Genomic DNA, 22,343 nt, shown 5'->3' with positions numbered 1-22,343 from the left:
ATATTTGTATTACCAGTATTTAATATTAGAGTTAATGTGATTATTTCACAGTTTTATTATCAGTATTAATTATTACTTTTATTAATAATGTTTTGCTTTTTTTAAACAATATTTAATATTGGAGTCACTGTGATTATACTGCCGTTTTATTATCACTGTTTATTTTTAGATTTATTATGATTACAATGCAGTTGTATGCTAATATTTCTTATTAGATTTACGGCAATTATACTACAGTTTTATTGCCAGTATGTACAATTAATTACTATGATTTTAACACAGTATTACTGGAATTTATTAATGAGTCACTGCAATAAACTGCAGGTCTAATACAATCATTATTATTAGTTGCTGCTTATTTGCTGGTTCTGTTATTATACCAGTTTTATTACTGATATTCACTTTTAGATTTGTTATAATTCCAGTTTTTTATGACAGGTACACTTCTATTTTTACTGATATTAATTTATTTATATTACTTCTGACAATTCATAATAAAGTGTATCGTCTCGTTTGTGATCGTCTCGTTTGTGACCGTCTCGTTTGTGATCGTCTCATTTGTGATCGCCTTGTTGGTGATCGTCTCGGTTGTGATCGCCTCGTTGGTGATTGTCTCGTTTGTCATTGTCTCGTTTGTGATCGTGTTGTTGGTGATCGTCTCCTTTGTGTTTTCCGCCATTTGTTATCACCTTGTTTGTCACTGTCTCGTTTGTGATCGTCTTGTTTGTGATCACCTCGTTTATGATCACCTCGTTTGTGATCGTCTCGTTTGTGATCACCTCGGTTTTGATCGTCTCGTTTGTGATCACCTCGTTTGTGATCACCTCGTTTGTGATCACCTCGTTTGTGATCGTCTCGTTTGTGATCGCCTCGTTTGTGATCACCTCGTTTGTGATCGTCTCGTTTGTGATTGTCTCGTTTTATTATCGTCTTGTTTGTGATCGCCTCATTTGTGATCGTCTCGTTTGTGATCGTCTCGTTTGTGATCGGCTCGTTTGTGATCACCTCGTTTGTGATCGCCTCGTTTGTGATCGTCTCGTTTGTGATCACCTCGTTTGTGATTGTCTCGTTTTATTATCGTCTTGTTTGTGATCGCCTCATTTGTGATCGTCTCGTTTGTGACTGTCTCGTTTGTGATTGTCTCGTTTTATTATCGTCTTGTTTGTGATCGCCTCATTTGTGATCGTCTCGTTTGTGACTGTCTCGTTTGTGATCGTCTCGTTTGTGATCACCTCGTTTGTGATCACCTCGTTTGTGATCGTCTCGTTTGTGATTGTCTCGTTTTATTATCGTCTTGTTTGTGATCGTCTCGTTTGTGATCACCTCGTTTGTGATCGTCTCGTTTGTGATCGTCTCGTTTGTGATCGTCTCGTTTGTGATCGTCTTGTTCTCTTTTCTTCAGTAAGGATAAGACTTATGAGACTCGTGATCCTCACACTGTGTACCTGTTTAACATCAGCAAGGAAATACTGAGGTAAGTGCAGAGTTCACTTCTCTCTGAATCAGACTGAAAATGGCTTGGACTCCCCGTGCTGACCTGCTCTGGGTCTGCAGGTTTGTTTCGGAGAGAGGTTCATCCAGACTCCTGGACCATGTGGAGCTCATCGACAAACTATATGATATCCCTCCTCCAGCAGGCGGCAGAGAGAAACCCGGGGGAGCTGCAGACATGGTTCCACTGCCCGTCACTCCAGCGCTCAGGTAACTCTGAGACCAGCGAGACACCAACTTTTGATTTAGGACTGTTGTACTGCTGGACTTTAAGGACTAATGAAAGTAATCCTCTGCTGCTGTGCTCTGTCCTGTCTGCAGGTGGCGTGAGGTGCGTGTATTTATCTCTTCGGCATGGCGGGGCATGTGTGCTGAGAGGGATGCCTTGGTGCGGAGCGTGTTCCCGGAGCTGCGGCGCCGCCTGGCTCCACACCGCCTCTACCTGCGGGAGGTGGAACTGTGTCGCGGTGTAACGGAGGAGGAATTTGCACGGGCTGTGGAGCTCTGTCTGGCGGAGGCGGGCCGCAGTCAGCTGATGCTGGGAATCCTGGGAGAGAGATATGGGCCTGTGGTGCATCGGCCAGCGCTGACTAATCTGCCCCAGGGCAGTTGGGTAAGTCTAGAGTACTTCAGTACTGATTAGCTTAAATTAGTTAATTATCATATTCATTTCTTTATAAATAAAAATAGCTGTATATAAAATGTTGACGTTTCCTAATGTGACTCTGGCAGTTCTGGCATTATGAATCGACCAATAGAAATGCTTCAAAAAGTTTTATGTGATATATATATATATATTTTTATTTAATTTTGAGCGGCGGAGGTACGCTTTATTGCCCAGGCCTGACCGCGGTGTTGTCCTGATATTGTTCTTGTCTCTCCTCTGCCAGCTGGACTCCGCCCCCTCTGACCTGTCAATCACAGAGATGGAGATTCGCCACTTTCAATCTTCGTATCCCGACTCTGCTCAGAGCCGCATGCTCTTCTACTTCAGATCCCCACAGCTGGTCGGGTACGCCCACACGTTCTAATTATCACAACCTGTATCCCACCAATTAGCAGTTAGCGCCATGCTAATTAGTGGAGTACTTCTATAAGCTTGCATTACTTGTTAGCTACATTAGCCTCAGAGTGCCTGTGTAAAACTCAACTTCAAAAAGTCAACTTCAGACACCAAAACATCACAGCTGACTGCTAACACTGGTTAACATCGCCAACACCAATAATCTGTGCTATTTGGAAATAGCTAATGCTAGCTAACTAGTTGGACAGTACTGAGTGTTCGACTGATTTAACACAAATAGAGAAAAGTGTCGATACACTGTATAACTGTATAACGCTACTGCTTTCATCACTGTTGATCTACGTTGTGGCCATCTTGGATTTTGAACTTATACTAATAGCTAATACTAGATAACCGAACTGACCGAAAATAGCTAACTCCATCAAACTAAGCTAACTGAAACTAGTCAACACCAACAAACAGTGCCAGTTAGAAATAGCTAATGCTAGCTAACTGAAATAAATGAAAATAGGTAACAGCAGCAAACTGGGCTACTTAGAAATCGCTAATACTCACAAATTGCGCTAAGTTAATAAGTTCCTTGGAAATAGCTAACATTAGATAACCGAATTGACTGAAAATAGCTAACACCAGTGAACTGTGCCAATTCAAACTAGCTAATACTAGCTAACTGCACTAAATCAAAATAGCTAACAGCAGCAAACTGGGATACTTACTGGGAAATCGCTAATACTCACAAACTGCGCTAAGTTAATAAGTTCCTTGGAAATAGCTAACATTAGATAACCGTACTGACCGAAAATAGCTCCAGCAAACTAAGCTAACTGAAACTAGCTAACACCAACAAACAGTGCCAGTAGGAAATAGCTAAGACGAGCAGACTGTGCTACTTGGAAATAGTCAATACTCACAAACGTTCCTAACTGAAATTAGCTAACACCAGCAACCTGAACTAATGAAAATAGCTAACAGCTACTTGCTAACTGTGCTAGTTGGAAACAGCCGTATGTTGAGGGTAAATGTGGAACAGCTGAATTGAATCTTTGGATTCTGTAACTGTGGTGTTGGTGGTGTTTCCTCATGTTCAGCTCAGTTCCTGTGGCGTGGAGAGCCGACTTCACGGCCGAGTCGAGAGAATCCGAGGCGAAACTGTCCGACCTGAAAGAATGGATCCGGAAAAACGACTTCAGAGTGACGGAAAAGTAAGTCCCGACACAAGTGGGTGTTTCTAATAAAGTGGCCAGGGAGTGGAAATGCAGTGGTCTGAAATGTCTCCTGCGTTCTCACTGTAGTTACCCGTGTGAGTGGGCTGGGGTGGTGGACGGACGGCCCAGTGTGAAAGGACTGGAGGAGTTCGCCAAGGCTGTGATGGAAGATCTCTGGGCAGCTTTACAGGAGCTCTACGTGGAGGTCAGCCTTAGTCCAAACTCAGTGGACAGAAACCAGTGCTCCATCCCTGACCTCACACACACTTTCATTTTCATTTTTGACAGGAAGTAGATGAGGCTGGTCTAATAAACCAGCAGGAAATGCATCAGGAAGCCCAGCGACGGCACTTCCATGGCGGAAGGAAACTCGTTTCCATGGCGATGGGGAAGGTTCGAGAGTGTCAGCGGAAAGGAGGCATACTATTGGTGGAGGGGCGTCCTGGAGAGGGCAAGACAGCTTTTATGGTACGTGATTCTGGACACATACACATACGCACTAACACACACTAACACACACACACACACTCCATAATGACTCACACTCTGTTGTTTCCAGGCTGCCATGGCTCACGCCCTCTCAACTCCTGCGTGTGACGTCATTTCCTATTCCATAGCCGCTAACCAATCAGCTGGCAGCGTCAGCCACTTCCTGCGCTGCGTGGTCCAAATGCTGAGGAAGAGGAAGGAAGAAGAGCAAGAGCTGGCTCCCAGTATATCCTACAGGTGAGGGGAGCATTAGGCTTATAAATATTCATAAGTGTATTTACAGGTAGACACTCTCACTGACCACGGACTTTATGTTTATTTGGGTTTATTCTAAAGTTAATAACAGGTAGACACTCTCACTGACCACTGACTTTGTGTTTATTTGGGTTTATTCTAATGTTATATAAAGTTAATAACAGGTAGACACTCTCACTGACCACTGACTTTATGTTTATGTGGGTTTATTCTAATGTTATATAGAGTTCATTACAGGTAGACACTCTCACTGACCACTGACTTTATGTTTATGTGGGTTTATTCTAATGTTATATAGAGTTCATTACAGGTAGACACTCTCACTGACCACTGACTTTATGTTTATTTGGGTTTATTCTAATGTTATATAGAGTTCATTACAGGTAGACACTCTTACTGACCACTGACTTTATGTTTATGTGGGTTTATTTAAATGTTATATAGAGTTAATTACAGGTAGACACTCTCAATGACCACTGACTTTATGTTTATGTGGGTTTATTCTAATGTTATATAGAGTTCATTACAGGTAGACACTCTCACTGACCACTGACTTTATGTTTATGTGGGTTTATTCTAATGTTATATAGAGTTCATTACAGGTAGACGCTCTCACTGACCACTGCCTTTATGTTTATGTGGGTTTATTCTAATGTTATATAGAGTTCATTACAGGTAGACACTCTCGCTGACTTTATGTTTATGTGGGTTTATTCTAATGTTATATAGAGTTCATTACAGGTAGACACTCTTACTGACCACTGACTTTATGTTTATGTGGGTTTATTTAAATGTTATATAGAGTTAATTACAGGTAGACACTCTCACTGACCACTGACTTTACGTTTATTTAGGTTTATTCTGATGTTATATAAAGTTAATTACAGTTAGACACTCTCAATGACCACTGACTTTGTTTATTTAGGTTTATTCTGATGTTATATAAAGTTAATTACAGTTAGACACTCTCAATGACCACTGACTTTGTTTATTTAGGTTTATTCTAATGTTATATAGAGTTAATTACAGGTAGACACTCTCAATGACCACTGACTTTGTTTATTTGGGTTTATTCTAATGTTATATAGAGTTCATTACAGGTAGACACTCTCACTGACCACTGACTTTATGTTTATTTGGGTTTATTCTAATGTTATATAGAGTTAATTACAGGTAGACACTCACTGACCACTGACTTTATGTTTATTCGGGTTTATTCTAATGTTATATAGAATTCATTACAGGTAGACACTCACTCCTGTTTCAGAGCCCTGCTGTCTGAGTTCCACCTGCACTTGGCTGAGCCTAGAGAAGGTCCACTGCTGGTCTTGCTCGTTGACGGAGCAGATCTTGTACATGATGCCAGAGGTCAGGTGGTCTCTGAGTGGATACCAGAGCACCTTCCCAAGGTCAGAGCTACAACCATGCACACAGTGCAGTTAGTTGAGGTGGATCTAAGGGGCACTGTAGCTGTCGTTCTGGTGAACAAGAATCAAGCCAACCGTTTCTGGACATTTTCTCATCCAATGGTTCTTCTAAAATCCAGGATATTAATAGGGTGTTTGCTGTCGATGTTTTTTAGGGTGTGTGCCTGGTCCTGAGTGTCACCCCAGCTTCAGCTCTCCGTAACACACTCAGTAGGAAGAAGTGCTGTGTGTTGTTTCCACTGGGAGAGTTACCTTGGCCTGACTGCTGCGAGATCCTGCAGAAGGAGCTGGGTGTGTATGGAAAGGAATGGAGTGATTCAGCGTCCAGTAAACAGGTCGGTCCAACATGTGCTGGCTCACAGTGAGGCAGAGAGAGTGATGAATAAAAGCATGGGCAGTTCTGTGGAGTGCAGTGTGTTACTGTTTGTACCTGTAGCTGCAGACACTGCTGATGAAGAAAGGAGCCGGCAGTCTTCTTTACCTCCGACTGGCTTGTGAGGAGCTGAGGAACCACTCTTCATTCCAGGAGGTAAAAGCTCTGCTGGTGATGTTAATGATAATGGGGATGAGGATGATATTGATGATGGCCATAATGGTAATGATGTTAATAGTAATTATTAGGATGATGTTGATTGTAATGAAGGTAATGTTGGTGGTGATAATGCTTTTAATGGTAATGCTGTTAATTGTGATAATGTTTGGGATGATGGTGGTAATGATATTATTGGTAATTATTAGACATTAGTAATTAGTAATGTTGATAGTGTTGAGTGTAATGATGGTTTTGGTGGTGATAATGCTTTTAATTGTAATGAGGTTCATGGTGGTAATGATTTGATGATATTAATGGTGCAAATGTTTGGGATAATGGTGACGGTGGTATTAATTTAATGGTAATGATGATGGGAATGATGTTGATTATAGTGATGTTAATTGTAATTATTAGAGTAATGTTGATAGTGTTGAGTGTAATGAAGGTAATGTTGATTGGTATTATTATGGTAATGTTGATGGTGATGATTGTAATGATAATGTTGATTGTAATGATGGTGGTGTTAATGCGCAATAATGATTTTGATTGTAAGGATGTTTATGGTGTCAATGATTTTGATGATAATGATAATGGCAATGATGTTCGGGATGTCAGTGATGGTGGTAATGGATTTGATGGGAATTCTGTTGATGGTAATTATGATAATGATGAGGTTGGTGGTAATGATTTTGATAGCAATTCTGTCAATGGTGATTGTGATGATAATGGTAATGACTATGATGGTAATTAAGATGATGGTAATGATTATGATGGTAATGAAGGTGATTGATAGTAATGATTATGATGGTAATGAGGTGATTGTGATGGTAATGGTAATGACTATGATGGTAATGATTATGATGGTAATGAAAGTGATTGTGATGGTAATGGTATTAATTGATGGTGATGGTGATGGTAATATGCTGATATGAATTATTTGTGATGGTTTGATAGTTATATTGGTAAGGATTTTGATAGTAATAACAGTGGTAGTGATGTTGAGGGTAATGACAGCAATGGGGATGTTGGTGATGGTAATGATGAGGATGGTGATGATGATGATGTTTTTTTTCAGATAAAGGACAGAATCCAGGCTCTTCCTCAGTCTCTATGTGAGTTGGTGCAGCACACTCTGCTCAGGCTGCAGGCTCAGTTTGGAGCAGCACGGCTGGACTGGGCACTGGCCGCTCTGACCGTCAGCTCAGCTGGTCAGCTCATCTTCTGTACAACATTTATTCAACCTCTCCCATTCCTGTCTGTTTTTCATCCACAGTATTTACATTATGATTCTTAGCAGAAATGCAGGTTTAGTGAATACCTGCTCTTGTGTCTCCTCAGGTCTGAGGGAAAGAGACCTGCACGCTCTGCTGAACCTGTGCAGTGACCTGGGCTCCACCCAGCGTCCCCCAACCTGGCAGGAAACACTTCAGATGGCCAGGAACCCGAGGAGCCAGGTTCCCACGATGGTGCTCTGTCAGCTGACCCTAAATCTACGAAGGTTATTTTTCAGTGTATTCCACAGATTTTAGACCATAAACTTAATATTGCTTTATGTGTTGGATTTTGGATTTGCAGTTATATGCAAATATTTGAGCGCACTGGGCTTTATGCCATATTTTGTCATAAAGAGAAGTAGTTGTTGTAGTTGTGTAGTTAATATAAAAACATATACAGTAATACATACATACATATACATTGCAGATGAATACCGAAGACATCAAGACTATGCACACACATGTAATTATAAGTAAACAACTCTTGCCGTTCTCTCAGTTACAAGAACCTTCCAAAAAGACCCAAAAACCTTCTTTTGATGCCAAAGTTCACATCTCTTTTGCAATAATGGTTTTTATGAACCTAACAGTGGTACTTCTATGGCATCGCTCATTTTTTAGAGTGTACAAGAACTAAAAGCTGTTATAAAATGTTTGCCAGATGTGATTACTGCAACTGGTAACCTGGTAACCTCTGTAAGGTGTCCAAACTTTTGCACTTTCACATTTTCCAGTCAGAAATAATTATAATCAATGATGTAAATGATGTAAGACTTTTATTTCGCCAGTGATATCTGAGATAACCAAGGTGAACATCACTGAAGGTCTAACGTCTCTGAATGCAGGTTGATCCAGCCGTCGGGTTCGCGCTCACCGGACGAGCTCCTGGCGTTGACCAACAAAGACATCCGGTCAGCTTTCCAGAAGTGCTACGTTTCCACAGAGGAGGACCTAACCCGAGCTCATTTGATACTGGCAGGCAAGACTACAGTTCACAGCTCTTAAACCTTCAAACACAAGCTGTTTATCTGATCTGGGGTCACATCCCACACGTTTCATCCACAGCTCACCTGTGGGTACGATCGGACCCTCAGGAGAACGACACCTTCATTCACTGTGACGCAGATGCTCTATCCCACCTGCTAACCCACCTGGTCAGTACCTCAGCTTTCCTCTGTGGAGATATCTCTGCTCCAAAGCTGAACTCAACACAGCACTCAGCACTTTTGTCCTTACACTCCCAACACTAAAAGATTTGGCCAGAATTAAACCCCCCCCCCACACACACACAAGCTTCTGAATGGGCCAGCTGTCTAAGCGTTGGCCGCGTAGCCGATTTGATCCCTGCAGCCGATTTGATCCCTGCAGCCGATTTGATCCCTGCAGCCGATTTGATCCCTGCTCATTGCCACAGCTATCCGTGACCAGATGTCCCAGAGTCCCAGATAGCAAAACTGGCCTTGCTGTCTCTGGTCAGGTTGTAGTTCTAACCCCACTATAGGATGCTAAATAGGCCTTTAGGGATTATTTATATTTTTATTATGTAATATTATATTATAAAATATAATAATAAAATATTTCAGGATTACTAAAAAATGTTTAGACAATATTTTATCTGTGAAAAATGACTATTGTCATTTTAAGACCATTTTATTTTATAGAACAAAGAAAATAACATCTTATTTGTATCAATAATTAACTTTTTAAAATACGTTTATTTGTTTATTTATTTGTTTATATTTAATGAAGTTGTTGATCTGTCTTTAATTAATTAATTAATCTACATGTTAAGGTTGTCGGTCAGCTAGTTGGTCTTTTTATTATTTAAAATTGTTTTATTTGTTTGTTTGTTTATATTTAATAAGGTTGTTGATCTGTAATTATTTTTTAGACAATATTTTATCTGCAAAGACTATTTTATATAATAAAACATAAAGAAAATAACATCTTATTTGTATCAATAATTAATTTATAATTGAACACTATTTTCAATCCAATTTGGAAGGCCAATTACACAGTCCATGGTTATGTGAACACCCCCTCTATCACTAGCAATGCCCCCAACACTAGCACATATCTCCTCCGACACATGTAAAGCCATCCGCCGCTAAGGCAGCATTTCTAGGCAACCAGAGTGCTTGGAGGAAAGCTGACAACAGCTAACAGACTAGCAGCTAGCGTGATGTGGGGAGGAAGTGCCGTCAACCCTGAGAGAGCAAGGCCAGACATACATACAACCAGCGATCCTCGGATCATAGCGGCAGCGCCTTAGTCCACTGGACCACTCAGAACCCCCATCACCTCTGCTTTTAAACTAATGGATGACCTTGAGGTCAGCAAAAATGATTGAGGTCACATCTCCATATACTGTAGGATTAGTGGATGGTAAACAATAGGTAAACAATAAAAGTTGTTATTACACCTCTAATGGGTGTAAAAGCCCCTTTGGGTGATGCTAAGTCACATTTTCGGTAGCTGATGTTACCGTTATGAGCGTGTATGCTAGCAGTGTTTTTTGTTTTTTGTGCGGTTGTTATAAATCATCGTGAGAAATGATCAGTTTTTCTACTGAAATGTGAACTCTTCCCTCTGTTCTCTCTCTGCTCAGATGAAGTGTGGTCAGTGGGGGCCGGTGCGTTTCCTGCTCTCCAGTTACTACTTCCTGTATGCTAACGTGCGTCACGGACTCCTGCGCCCCCTGTTGGAGAGCTTTACCTGGTTTTGTGAGTCTCTTAGTGTTTCTGTTAAACAGCCTCTCCGGCCTTCTTAAGAGCAGCGCTGCTTTAAGTGCTGGTTTCCTCCAGCAGGTTTGCAGCTCTGTGAACCTTCAGACTGATCAAAGTCTTTTATTCACTTTGTTTCTGTAGCAAGGAGAGACCGAGCTGACAGACGCTCGCCGGAGCCGACAGGTAGGCCACATCCACCTTTTCTCACCTGAACTCCTGGACTATCAGTCCTGACCTGTACTTCATTTTCAATAGAGCATCTTTATTTCAAATGTTGTGTAGTCTAGGACTAGACCTAATCCCTGTCGGGGAAGCCGTCCCACAGTGTTTTACAGTCCCATGAGTCCCGTCAGTCTTTATTTATTTATTTATTTATTAGGATAGTCAGTCAGCTGTTTGGTATTTTTTTATTAAAATATTTTTTGTTTATTTATTTATTTGTTTATATTTAATAAGGTTGTTGATCTGTCTAATTAATTAATTAATGTACATATTAAGATAGTCAGCTGGTTGGCCTTTTTTATTAAAATATTTTAATTGATTTGTTTGTTTGTTTGTTTATTTATATATAATACAGTTGTTGATCTGTTTTTAATTAATTAATTCATTCATTAATTAAATAATTAATGTACATACTAAGGTAGTCAGTCAGCTGTTTGGTATTTTTTTATAAAAATATTTTTTTGTTTATTTATTTGTTTAATTAGGTTGTTGATCTGTCTAATTAATTAATTAATGTACATATTAAGATAGTCAGTCAGCTGGTTGGTCTTTTTTATTAAAATATTTGTATTGATTTGTTTGTTTGTTTGTTTGTTTATTTATATGTAATACAGTTGTTGATCTGTCTTTAATTAATTCATTCATTCATTAATTAAATAATTAATGTACATATTAAGATAGTCAGCTGGTTGGTCTTTTTTTTATTAAAATAGTTTTACTGATTTGTTTGTTTGTCTGTTTATTTGTTTATATTTAATAAGGGTGTTGACTGTCTTTAACTAATTCATTAATGTACATATTAAGGTACTCAGTCAGCTGGTTGGTCTTTTTTTATTAAAATAGTTTTATTTGTTTATTTGTTTATATTTAATAATGTTGTTGATCTGTCATTAATGAATGAATGAATGAATTAATTAATTACTTTCACATTTGGCTAATCAGTTAGTTGGGTAGCTAGTTAGTTAGCTAGTCAGCAAGTAGGTTAGACAGTTAGTAAGTTGGACAGTTACCAGTTAATTAGTTAGCCGCTTACGTAGTACGGTTGTAGTCAGTAATTTATTTAGTTAGTTAGCCAATTAGCTACTCAGCTAGTTTGTTCTTTCAGTTAGCTAAGAAAGCCAGTTGGATAGTTAGCTAGTTACTTAGTTATTTTGGGTAGTTGACCAGTGAGGAAGTTAGTTAGTTGTAGTTAGTTGTTGTCAGTAGTCATTAGGGTAGTTAGTCGGTTAGTCAGTTGGTTGGGTAGTTATTTATTTAGGTAGTTCGTCAGTCAGTGAGGTTTATTATTCTCTTCATTTCCCCTCACTCTGCTCCACAGACGATGCTGATGTTCGGCAGTGTGAAGATTTCCTGAAGCGCCACGCCCCTCTCCTCTCCCAGTGGCCGGCCCTGTTTGTACAGCAGGCTCTAAACGAAGCAGGTGACTCCCCCGCTCGCGTCTGGGCTGAGAGGATCGTCCAGCGGGGAGGAGTGCGGCCACTGAAGTGGCTCAACAACTCTGGACACACACCGCATCATCAGGCTGGGTAGGGTTTAATGCAGCATTGGGGTATTATAAAGATATTAATTTATAATCTAAAATCAAACTATTGTTTAAACAAGCAGCTATCACAGTACTAACGGCGCCCCCTTCTGGTAATACAGAAAATAAATAATAATTTAAAAATAAATCTAGGATGAAAATGTGTGAATGTAACTGTAACTGAGGCTCTATTGTGCTCTATTATGTACAGTGAGCTGGTGTCCAGTTTGTCCTGGGATCCGTCCTGTCTGGCTGTGAGTCCAGGGGGAGTGTTTTTCGCGGCGGGGACCGAGAAGGGCACTCTGCACATTTTCCTCTCAGACACCAGACAGGTAATAACACAGCTACCGAGTTTTACTCCAGGTTAGCTTCAGATTTTCAGACGGGACATGGCAGAGAACAGTAGGATTGCTAACACAAACCGTGCATCAACAGCTGGTCTACAGTTACAAGCTACGAGGCAGGGGTTTCTGATAAAGTGGCCAATGAGTGTATAGTTAGCATACAGAAATTGTATTTAGAATGACCTTTATTCTGATCATGATCCCTGAAACAGGAAGTGAAGTCACTGGTTAGCACCTGCGATGGTATCTCTGGCTGCATCTTTCTGGAGGAATGTGTGGTGTGCATCACCTCATACAGCGGCCAGGTAGAGGTGTGGGATTTTCACTCTGGCTGCAGGTGAATACTTTAAATTCCTTCAGTTAACATTACTACAACTACAATTACCAAAACCACTACTGATTCAGTTTAGTACCAGTAAAACTACTACTAACTACTACTTCTACTAGCTTTGCTTCTGCTACAATTACTAAAAAAATACTACTAATAAAGTATTATTTATTATTAGGAAAAATACTGCTGTCGATAAACTGCTACTATACTAGCATCTCTGCTACTCTCATACTACTGGCACTACTGTTATGAATGCTAAGACTACTACTCTTACTAAAAGTACTTATATTGCTTTTACTAAAACTAATCTTATTGCTAAAGCCTACTACTATTACTGATGATAAAGCTGCTACTGCTGCCACTACTAAAACAACTACTACTGTTAGTACTACTACTACTGCTACTAAAACTACTACTACTGTTAGTACTACTACTACTGCTACTAAAACTACTACTACTATTAGTACTACTACTGCTACCACTAATAAAACTACTACTACTACTACTGCTACCACTACTAAAACTACTACTACTACTACTGCTACCACTACTAAAACTACTACTACTACTACTGCTACCACTACTAAAACTACTACTACTACTACTGCTACCACTACTAAAACTGCTACTGCTACTACTACTACTACTACTACTACTGCCACTACTACTACTACTGCTACCACTACCAAAACTGCTACTGCTACTACTGCTACTACTACTAAAACTACTACTACTACTACTGCTACTACTACTAAAACTACTACTACTACTACTGCTACCACTACTAAAACTGCTACTACTACTACTGCTACCACTACTAAAACTGCTACTGCTACTACTGCTACTGCTACTGCTACTACTGCTACTGCTACTACTACTACTACTACTGCTACTACTACTACTACTACTACTACTGCCTCTACTACTAAAAGTACTGCTACTACTACTGCTACTACTACTGCTACTACTACTACTACTGCTACCACTACTAAAACTGCTACTACTACTACTGCTACCACTACTAAAACTGCTACTGCTACTACTGCTACTGCTACTGCTACTACTGCTACTGCTACTGCTACTACTACTACTACTACTGCTACTACTACTACTACTACTACTACTGCCTCTACTACTAAAAGTACTGCTACTACTACTGCTACTACTACTGCTACTACTACTACTACTGCTACCACTACTAAAACTACTACTGCTACTACTGCTACCACTACTAAAACTGCTACTGCTACTACTACTACTACTACTACTACTGCCACTACTACTACTACTGCTACTACCACTACTTCTACTACTACTGCTACTGCCACTACTACTACTACTACTACTGCTACTACTACTACTACTACTGCTACTGCCTCTACTACTAAAAGTACTGCTACTACTACTGCTACTACTACTGCTACTACTACTACTACTGCTACTGCCTCTACTACTAAAAGTACTGCTACTTCTACTTCTACTACTACTACTGCTACTACCATTACTTCTACTACTACTACTACTACTGCTACTACTACTACTACTACTGCCTCTACTACTAAAAGTACTGCTACTACTACTACTACTACTACTACTGCTACTGCCTCTACTACTAAAAGTACTGCTACTACTACTACTACTACTACTGCTACTGCCTCTACTACTAAAAGTACTGCTACTGCCACTACTACTACTACAAAAAAGAAATATGACAAAATACAATAACTGGTACTAAAAACCGTAGAAGTTACCTTTAAACCAGGACGTTTTAAAAAGCTACGACTGTGTTTTCCCTCCAGAACAGCCCGTCTAGACGCCCACTCCAGGAGAATCACAGGATGTGACATCAGCTCGGACAGGAAACACTTTGCAACCGTCTCTCTGGACTTCAGCCTGAAGGTCAGATCTGCTGGATGTTTAGAGAGCCTCTTTGTGGTGTCCCAGTGTTGTAGTTTGACCTGGCTGATGTTGCCGTGGTTACGTGCAGGTGTGGTTGACCCGAGGCCTCCAGCAGGTGGTGTCTCTCCTCCAGCCCTCCCCTCCTAACTGCGTGACCTTGGAGCCCGCGGGCGCGCTGGTGGCTGTGGGCTGTTGGGACGGAGCGGTGCGAGTGTGGGACTGGACTGCTCAGCAGAACTGCAAGGTGAGGAAGAAGAGGAGTGAACCGAGGAAGAGGAGTTACTGAGACTGAGGCGGTTACATCATCATAGTGATTCCCCCCCCCCCCCCCCCCCCTCTCTCTCTCTCTCTCTCTCTCTCTCTCTCTCTCTCAGACTCTCAGTGGTCACTGCTCCTCTGTGCGCTGTGTGAGGTTCTGCTCCTCCTCGTCTCTGCTGTGTTCAGGTAGTTTGGACGGAGAGGTGCGGCTGTGGTCAGTTCCTGCTGTGGCCTGCGTGTGGCACTATCAGGCTCACTGCGGTTCTGTTGAGGCTCTCAGTTTTCTGACCGATGGAGAGATGATGCTGCTGAGCGCTGGACACGACGGCACGGTGAGACAACACAGCCTCTCTCCCTCTCTCTCTCCCTCTCTCCCTCTCTCTCTCTCTCTCTCTCTCTCTCTCTCTCTCTCGGATCTCAGCAGTACACTCAAATTCTGTCCGTCTGTTTTCTTCAGGTCCAGTTATGGTCAGCTGGTTTTGGCCGTTTTGCTCCTTCTGTCCATGGAGAGCTACAGGTATTACATTTCTCTATATATATTCATATAGGCACTATGTCCAAAAGTTTGTAGACACCTGCTTCTCCGGGGTTGCTTTAAAAAAATCAAGGGTAATAATATCCCTTTGCTGCAGCAACTGCGAAAACACTAGAATTTAAAACATTGCTATGAGGATTCGATGGCATTCGGTCATGAAAGCATTAGTCAGGTCAGATGCAGATAAAGGATGATTAGTTATAGATCAGAAATGCCACTCAAACGAACCTCAGAGGTGTTGGCTGGAGCTCCAGCACTCTAGACTTTAGAGTTTAGACCCCTGAGAGAGCAAGGCCAGTTGTGCTCTAACTGACTCGGGCTGCTGATGGCAACAAGAACTTCTCATTCTGAAGAAAGAAAGTAGTGAGATCTTGTCGGTGAGCTAGTCTGAAGAACAGAGCTCGGTTCCTCCAGGTTTCTCCTGGACGCCCCCCAGTCCAGCCAGCACAGCGTGGAGGATGTGTTCAACTCCATCAGCAGCAGCAGCAGCAGCAGCAGCTCACCTGATTTACCATCATTAAGCCCTGATTTACCACCAAACCAGGTGTTGATCTGAGGAGAACTCTAAATAATACCAGATTCTATGAGGAGAACTTTGGAGATGTTCTAATGATAAACACAGTGATGGAGAACCACTCTCTCTCTCCAGGTTCAGCAACGTGGCTTTGTTTGCTGCCCCAGTGGAGCCGTCCGAGCTCTAGCAAGTGGACGTAGCGGATGTTTTTTCTCAGTGTCGACTGACCGCTCTCTGAGAGCATGGAGCCTCTCTACAGGTACTGACTGACCTGTACGGACATTTTAATTGATGGATCTCGTACTTGTAGGCCAAGTTACAATCATAGATAACAGAAACCGTAGTAGCCCAAGTACTGAACCCTGAGGAACGCCCCATTCTTTTTTTTTTCTTGAGCATTAGTAGTGTGATTTGAATGTTTTTGTTCCATCTGTAATTGCATCCATAGTGCGGCCGGCTGGACAGAGGGAGTCTCTGAGTGCGACCTGCTTCCTGGAGAAGGGCGAGCTGCTGGTGTGTGGTTTCAGCTCAGGCAGATTAGAGTTGTGGCATCACGGTTCTCGGATTTACTCCGATAAGGTAATTTTTAAGGCTTTTCATCTCACCTAGATCGCCCCTACCACGAAGCAGAAGAATCTAAAATAGAAGATTTATTGTTTTAACAGAAGATTTTTTGTTATTGATCATTAATAAAATGAGTCGTGTGAAATGTGCAGAAAAAAGCCATATTTCGTTTTTTCTGTTGAGATTTTGCTCAGTTTTTTTTACACTTACAATATCAGCATGTCATTTGAACAAAAGAGCCCAAACATTTTCACACTGTGTTATGACATAATGAAATGAAACATGGAATATTTTTGTTACTGTGAATGGGTAAGTGAGTAGAAGATGAACCAATTACAATTATGTATAATTCTGGATGAACAGACCAATAGAAATGCTCTAAAATACTTAGATATTTACACTGACTTCCATTCAAAGTTAAGAGCATTTTTGCCTTCTCCTATCACCATTTTTGAGATACTGTATTTTTTTATTGGACATTTACAATGATATGGCTGTCAATAAACACACCCGTTCAGCTGACATGCTCAGAGGAAAGCACCGGGTCCCTAGCTCCACCGCACCACCTAACAGATGTTTGTGCCGACCAACATCATTTTAAAAGTGATGAGGGAAGAGTGCGCCATCTGCTCACCTGGAGAGATCAAGCTCAGTCCCCTGGCCTAAACATCCACCTAAACTTCTGTGGAAGTGGACCTCAAAAGAGCAGTGCAGCTCTTTTGACCCCCCAAGAATTGGAGTCAGCTTAGGCAAAAATCGCCCAAACAAGAGCTATTAAAAAGTAGTGACCATGCAGAGTGCCCAAACTTTTGCTTTTTGCTTTTTTTGTTATTTTGAAACTATAAAATATAATTTTTTATATTTAACGGGACATCGGCTTAACTATCCGCGGTAGCAGTTTTTTTTTTTTTTAAGACATCTGGCATCTTTTATTGCCAAATGGGTTAAAAAAAAAATATATATATATATATATATATAATAAATATATATATATATATATATATATATATATATATATATATATATATATATATAAAATATATATAATATATAAGAACAGGGAAAAGCCTTTGTGAGTGGGTGTAATGTAACCAGTCATGATCTGCAGGTTAACGATGGCCACATTCAGGCAGTGACCGGTATGCCGGATAAGCAGCTGGCCGTGAGCTGCAGTGACTGCTCAGTGACCGTGTGGAAGCTGGAGTTGGACCCTGAGCTCTGCACTGCGGGGTAAGACACTATGCCACATCACCCTTCACCTTGTGCTGCTTATTTTCTAATTGTGCATGCTTGTGATACACAAGACCCCAGATTCCTGAACGAGTAGACCCCCTAGACGAGTAGAGGAGGACCAGTTTTATTAGGATCTGAATTTGATGAGGAACAGCAGGTCTCTCTCTCAGACCCAGAACCTGATTTGTACCAGTTAAAAATAAAACGCTTAAATATTATAATAATATAATTATATTATATATTATATATATCATTGGACAAAATCTGTCTCTGAATCTCTCACACACTCCTGATCAGGCAGAGAATTTGAGTTGAGTGTAGCTTTGTTCTTCTAAAGTGAGCTCGGGTGGTTCATATGCAGCGACGAGCATTCGCAAGTTAAGTGTGTGACATTGGTGGCCGTTTTTTAAAAAGTATGTTTTTTGAGGTCTTAAAAACTTCCTCGCTGGAGGACATTTTAAAAAATCTGAATCTCCTTAAGCTGGAGATACACGACCCAATTCTTTAGCCCGAGTCTGTGGTTGGCTGTAGTCTGCAGATCCAGTAGTGTGAGGGGTGTAGACACACATTTTTGGACCAGTTTCAGACCAGTCAGGGCACTCTAGTAGCGTGTACTGGTCAGCTGCTCTCTCTAAACGGGTCCTGTCTATAGCCAATGAAAAGAGTGCACTTCGGGCAGTTATTGGGCAGATTCTAATTAAAATAGCTTACATTTCACCTTAAATGAGGCAGCAGCTGTATTCTGGCGCTGGTACATGTCTGAGGGTCATACCTTACCTTAAAACGCACCCCCGTTTACCCCTGCTGATTTGCGCCCCTGACTGAACTCCACTGAGACACGTAGCAGCTCATAACCGTACCTACACCCCAAGTTTTGTCTTGACTGTCTTGTATGCTTCAGTCTGTCTAAGGTGTCGTCGTACACGCTGGAGTATGCTGCAGCTTACCTGCTCTACAGTAACATCCTGTTGGGGGTGTGCATGAACGCCAGCATTGTTGACATCTTCTCTACAGTGAAAGAGATCGGAACAAAAAGCATTAACAAGTATGTGAACACACACACACGCACACACACACACACACACACACACACACTGCTACTGATGTATTGGTAGTCCTGATAAACTCAGGCATGTCCATAATTACAGGCATTAGCATGAGCTTAAACCACTTATAGGATAGAATAGTGGCTAACACCATCACCCTGCCCGCAGCCAGCCAAGCCACAGGGGTAGCCCAACTGGGAACCACAAACATGTCCATGGGTTTGGTGTTGGCTCCACATATGGCTGCCCACCAGAGTCAATGATGGAACCAGGAGGGGTTAAACATGGGCCCGATCTGGATTGTACACTGCACATGGCGCCTAGATGGGAGCCATAAAGATAAAAGGGCCTATTTGGGAAGCCATCTGGGTCCCAGTTACACCACTCAGAGCCCATGTCCCCTGGAACCCACCTGGCTCATGTTCCACATTGGCTGGGATTGTGTATAGTAGATATCTGTGAGTCAGTGCTTGCTCCCCGGTTCTCGTTGCAGCTGGACACATGATACACAGCCTCTGGGAGTGGTGAAGAATGACGGCAAGAGCTTTTGGGTTCTAGGAGAAAGTAGCTCTGAGCTCCAGCTCATCTTTGTTGTGAGTACATATGTGTGTGTGTGTATGTATATATATATATTACACAGATTAGCCATAACATTAACTCCTTGTGTCTACGCTAATTGTCCATTATATCGGCTCCGCTGACCATACCTCCAGACTGTAGTCCATCTATATAGCTGTAAAGTCAATGCTGTTTTCCTGCAGATCTCTGTAGTTTCCGGAAACTGCTGGTATTCGGATTGCTGCGACATTAAGCTAGATTGGGAGAAAGGCAATGGCAGTAAAACGGAGGATTCCACATCAGAAGGATCACGTGAGGAACAGTCTGAGGAGGCACATGAGGAACCAAGTGAGGAGCATAAACAAAGGAAAGTTTGGGTCACAGCCGCTACCATACATGAAGGTGTGTTTCACATACACAGTACTCGACCTTAGGTCATGTTTGTAGGCCCAAATAAGAAGTAGGCCTAGAAGTGCATCCCGAACCAGTAAAGGAACCTCACAGTAAATTTGCGAATGAAGGTAAAAGTTATTTGCTGAAAACAAAAACACTAACAGCCCCAGAATTGAGCCCTGAGGCACCTCACATAGACAACTGTTGAATTACTTAAGTGTCACTCAGCTGTAATACCTTTTCCACCAACTAACCACTTCACACTGACCACTCAGCATGTGTGTCTGCACTGATGGAGGTGTCCAGGCTAGTCAGGAGGTCTTTAGGAGGTGCTCAGTTTATTTGGGCTGAAAGGAGCTTCATGTATTTGATAGTCATGTGAGTGATAGTGTTCGTTTTGCTGTTCCAGGGTGGACGACCGCAGGCCTGTTTAGCATGTTCCCTGCTTTCAAATGATCCACCTGTGCACACATTCTGAACCTCGCCTCCACTTTGATTGCAGGGTTTATTGTGTGTGGAGACGCCAGGGGGTACATGTGGACCAACCATCCGCCGAACATGACTAGCTGGAGCGAGAAGAGACGGGTAAGCGTTGTCTTCCTGAGGATTTAGCTTGTGTACAAGTGCAGTTATCCCTCATATCCCTCCCTCATGAGTCTTGGTTCCTCTCTGTGGTTCTCCCTCATGTACTTCTGCTGGAAAGCTGCTTTGGGACAGTGGTTGTTGTAGAAAGGGCTTTAGAAATGAAACTGTACTGAAGGCAGTGTTGCTGGACAATGTTTTCTGACCCCTGCAGGCTCACAGTGACAAGGTCAGCGTGCTTCGCCTCACAGATAGAGCCATCATCTCTGCCTCTTCTGACGGGACGGTCAAACTGTGGGACAGAAACACCAAGAAACAGGTGCTTTTAAAGTTCTTGCTTCCTACTTAAAGGAATAGTTTGCTTTTTTTAATTTAAAGTAGAAGATGTTAGGCTAACGTTGCTAATAAACACTGGACTTGATAGCCTGATAGCGAAATAGCTCCAAAAATCGTGACTATTTGGATGATGATGTAGCTCCAGTTGTGTTGCCTAATCAAATCTAGTTTATGTAGCTTTGTAGGAAAATTGTGAAGATTTTAGGTGTGTATTAATGGGGGGAGCCTAGTGCAATTGTTAGCAATTGTTAGCCTAGCATCTCCATTTTTAAACAAAAAATGCGAGTGGGAATGTCATGTCCTTTAGTGATGGCTCAAAGTGTGAATTACACTCCCTGACTGTAGGGGGAGCCCAGGAGCAAGAAATGCCTGCTTGCATAATGCTGCTTTAATACCAACATTTATGTCTTTTGTAAATATTTGATAGTAAAAAACTCCCACCAGCTCCTCTCTGCTTCTCCAGGTGGGTCTGTTTGTATGTGCTGCTCCGGTGGAGATATTGGAGGTGAACGAGGATGCCCCCAGCCAGCTGGTGTGCGGAGATTCCCTGGGGCAGGTCTATGTCCTGTCCTGGCTGGGGTGAAGCCCCTCTACGCCTTTACATTCAGGCAGCAGACCCAATCAAAGCAAGCTAATAAGGACAGCGCCCCAAATAACAGAACATTAAGCTGAAAGAATTGGTGGCATTTAGTAAGACCAGATATTAAAGGGCCCGAATCCCGAGACCTGAACTGGCTGCTCTTGTGATGTCACAAAAACCAACACATTTACATAGCTCTGTCTTCTCATCTTTAGCTCCGCCCATTCATTCACAGTCACACTGAAGTTATAGGGAGAGCTTCAGTCCAGACTGAGGCACAATATGGGACAGCCAATCACAGCAGAGTCATTTGCATATACATCTGTATTAAAGCAACAGTCTGTTTGATTCTGAGGGATATAGAGAGGTTGAAAATGGCTGTGTACAAATGAATAAGTGTCATAAGTGGAGCTCAGGGAGGAAAAGTACAAGTAAACTGTGGTATTTGGGTTTGTAAAGGAAATAAATGGTCTCTCACTTTTCGGTCTCTACAGGCTGGTTAAAATAGTGTGATTAATTTTTGAGTTCTGCTCATTTTCTTTTGTGATTGCTGAAGTTTCTAAAGACACTGTTTATCACTATGAGTGTTAATAAACTTAGCACACACCCAACCCACAGGTAAAAGCCTTTCGAGGCTAAACGCAACGTCAGTTTAAGGAGAATGGACGGTTGGAGATCGCTGTACTAAGGCATCATTTGTCTCCATCTGCTGGTCAGAATGAAACACTGCACTCATGAATCGGATCTAACTCTAGTTGACTCTAGTTTTGTGGTTCTGGAAACCGTGCAGAGCAGCAGGTCCTCAGGACCTGAACGTCCCATTATTAATTTCACTGTTATTAATTTTTTATTAATAATACAAAACATGCTATAGACTGGATTTGGGGGCCCTAGAGCATAAGTGTGGTTTCCCTCTGGACCATTTCTGGGCCAACAGTTTATATGCAGGCTCAGTTCTGGGAATGTTGGTGGAATTCTGGGATCATTTGGGCTTTTTTAGGAC

The 22,343-nt window shown here is 41.7% G+C and overlaps 1 protein-coding gene across 2 annotated transcripts in view; it reads left to right on the top strand.

Annotated features, from left to right (window-relative positions):
- Positions 1 to 21,845, top strand: part of LOC140535799 (telomerase protein component 1-like) — a 31,654-nt gene extending 9,809 nt beyond the window's left edge. The window contains exons 16-48 of one of the 2 annotated variants that reach the window (XM_072657309.1): positions 1,403 to 1,474; positions 1,555 to 1,701; positions 1,813 to 2,104; positions 2,382 to 2,503; positions 3,604 to 3,717; positions 3,808 to 3,925; positions 4,009 to 4,188; positions 4,280 to 4,446; positions 5,732 to 5,873; positions 6,047 to 6,226; positions 6,328 to 6,420; positions 7,499 to 7,631; positions 7,762 to 7,921; positions 8,543 to 8,676; positions 8,763 to 8,851; positions 10,306 to 10,420; positions 10,565 to 10,606; positions 11,964 to 12,171; positions 12,379 to 12,499; positions 12,724 to 12,848; positions 14,642 to 14,741; positions 14,830 to 14,985; positions 15,116 to 15,331; positions 15,457 to 15,516; positions 16,184 to 16,307; positions 16,497 to 16,627; positions 17,721 to 17,842; positions 18,747 to 18,890; positions 19,385 to 19,484; positions 19,653 to 19,851; positions 20,345 to 20,427; positions 20,639 to 20,743; positions 21,224 to 21,845. In XM_072657309.1, the coding sequence (XP_072513410.1) occupies positions 1,403 to 1,474; positions 1,555 to 1,701; positions 1,813 to 2,104; positions 2,382 to 2,503; positions 3,604 to 3,717; positions 3,808 to 3,925; positions 4,009 to 4,188; positions 4,280 to 4,446; positions 5,732 to 5,873; positions 6,047 to 6,226; positions 6,328 to 6,420; positions 7,499 to 7,631; positions 7,762 to 7,921; positions 8,543 to 8,676; positions 8,763 to 8,851; positions 10,306 to 10,420; positions 10,565 to 10,606; positions 11,964 to 12,171; positions 12,379 to 12,499; positions 12,724 to 12,848; positions 14,642 to 14,741; positions 14,830 to 14,985; positions 15,116 to 15,331; positions 15,457 to 15,516; positions 16,184 to 16,307; positions 16,497 to 16,627; positions 17,721 to 17,842; positions 18,747 to 18,890; positions 19,385 to 19,484; positions 19,653 to 19,851; positions 20,345 to 20,427; positions 20,639 to 20,743; positions 21,224 to 21,343 (4,414 nt within the window). In that variant the 3' untranslated portion in view covers positions 21,344 to 21,845. Of the gene's footprint in view, positions 1 to 1,402; positions 1,475 to 1,554; positions 1,702 to 1,812; positions 2,105 to 2,381; positions 2,504 to 3,603; positions 3,718 to 3,807; positions 3,926 to 4,008; positions 4,189 to 4,279; positions 4,447 to 5,731; positions 5,874 to 6,046; positions 6,227 to 6,327; positions 6,421 to 7,498; positions 7,632 to 7,761; positions 7,922 to 8,542; positions 8,677 to 8,762; positions 8,852 to 10,305; positions 10,421 to 10,564; positions 10,607 to 11,963; positions 12,172 to 12,378; positions 12,500 to 12,723; positions 12,849 to 14,641; positions 14,742 to 14,829; positions 14,986 to 15,115; positions 15,332 to 15,456; positions 15,517 to 16,183; positions 16,308 to 16,496; positions 16,628 to 17,720; positions 17,843 to 18,746; positions 18,891 to 19,384; positions 19,485 to 19,652; positions 19,852 to 20,344; positions 20,428 to 20,638; positions 20,744 to 21,223 lie in introns of those variants that run through there. The other variant, XM_072657310.1, reaches the window with a different exon arrangement.
- The last annotated feature ends 498 nt before the right edge of the window (positions 21,846 to 22,343 follow it).

The sequence above is a fragment of the Salminus brasiliensis genome, chromosome 15 (genome assembly GCF_030463535.1).
Source record: "Salminus brasiliensis chromosome 15, fSalBra1.hap2, whole genome shotgun sequence".
In the NCBI taxonomy this organism is placed as follows: Eukaryota; Metazoa; Chordata; class Actinopteri; order Characiformes; family Bryconidae; genus Salminus; species Salminus brasiliensis.
This window is presented reverse-complemented; position numbering and strand designations above follow the sequence as displayed.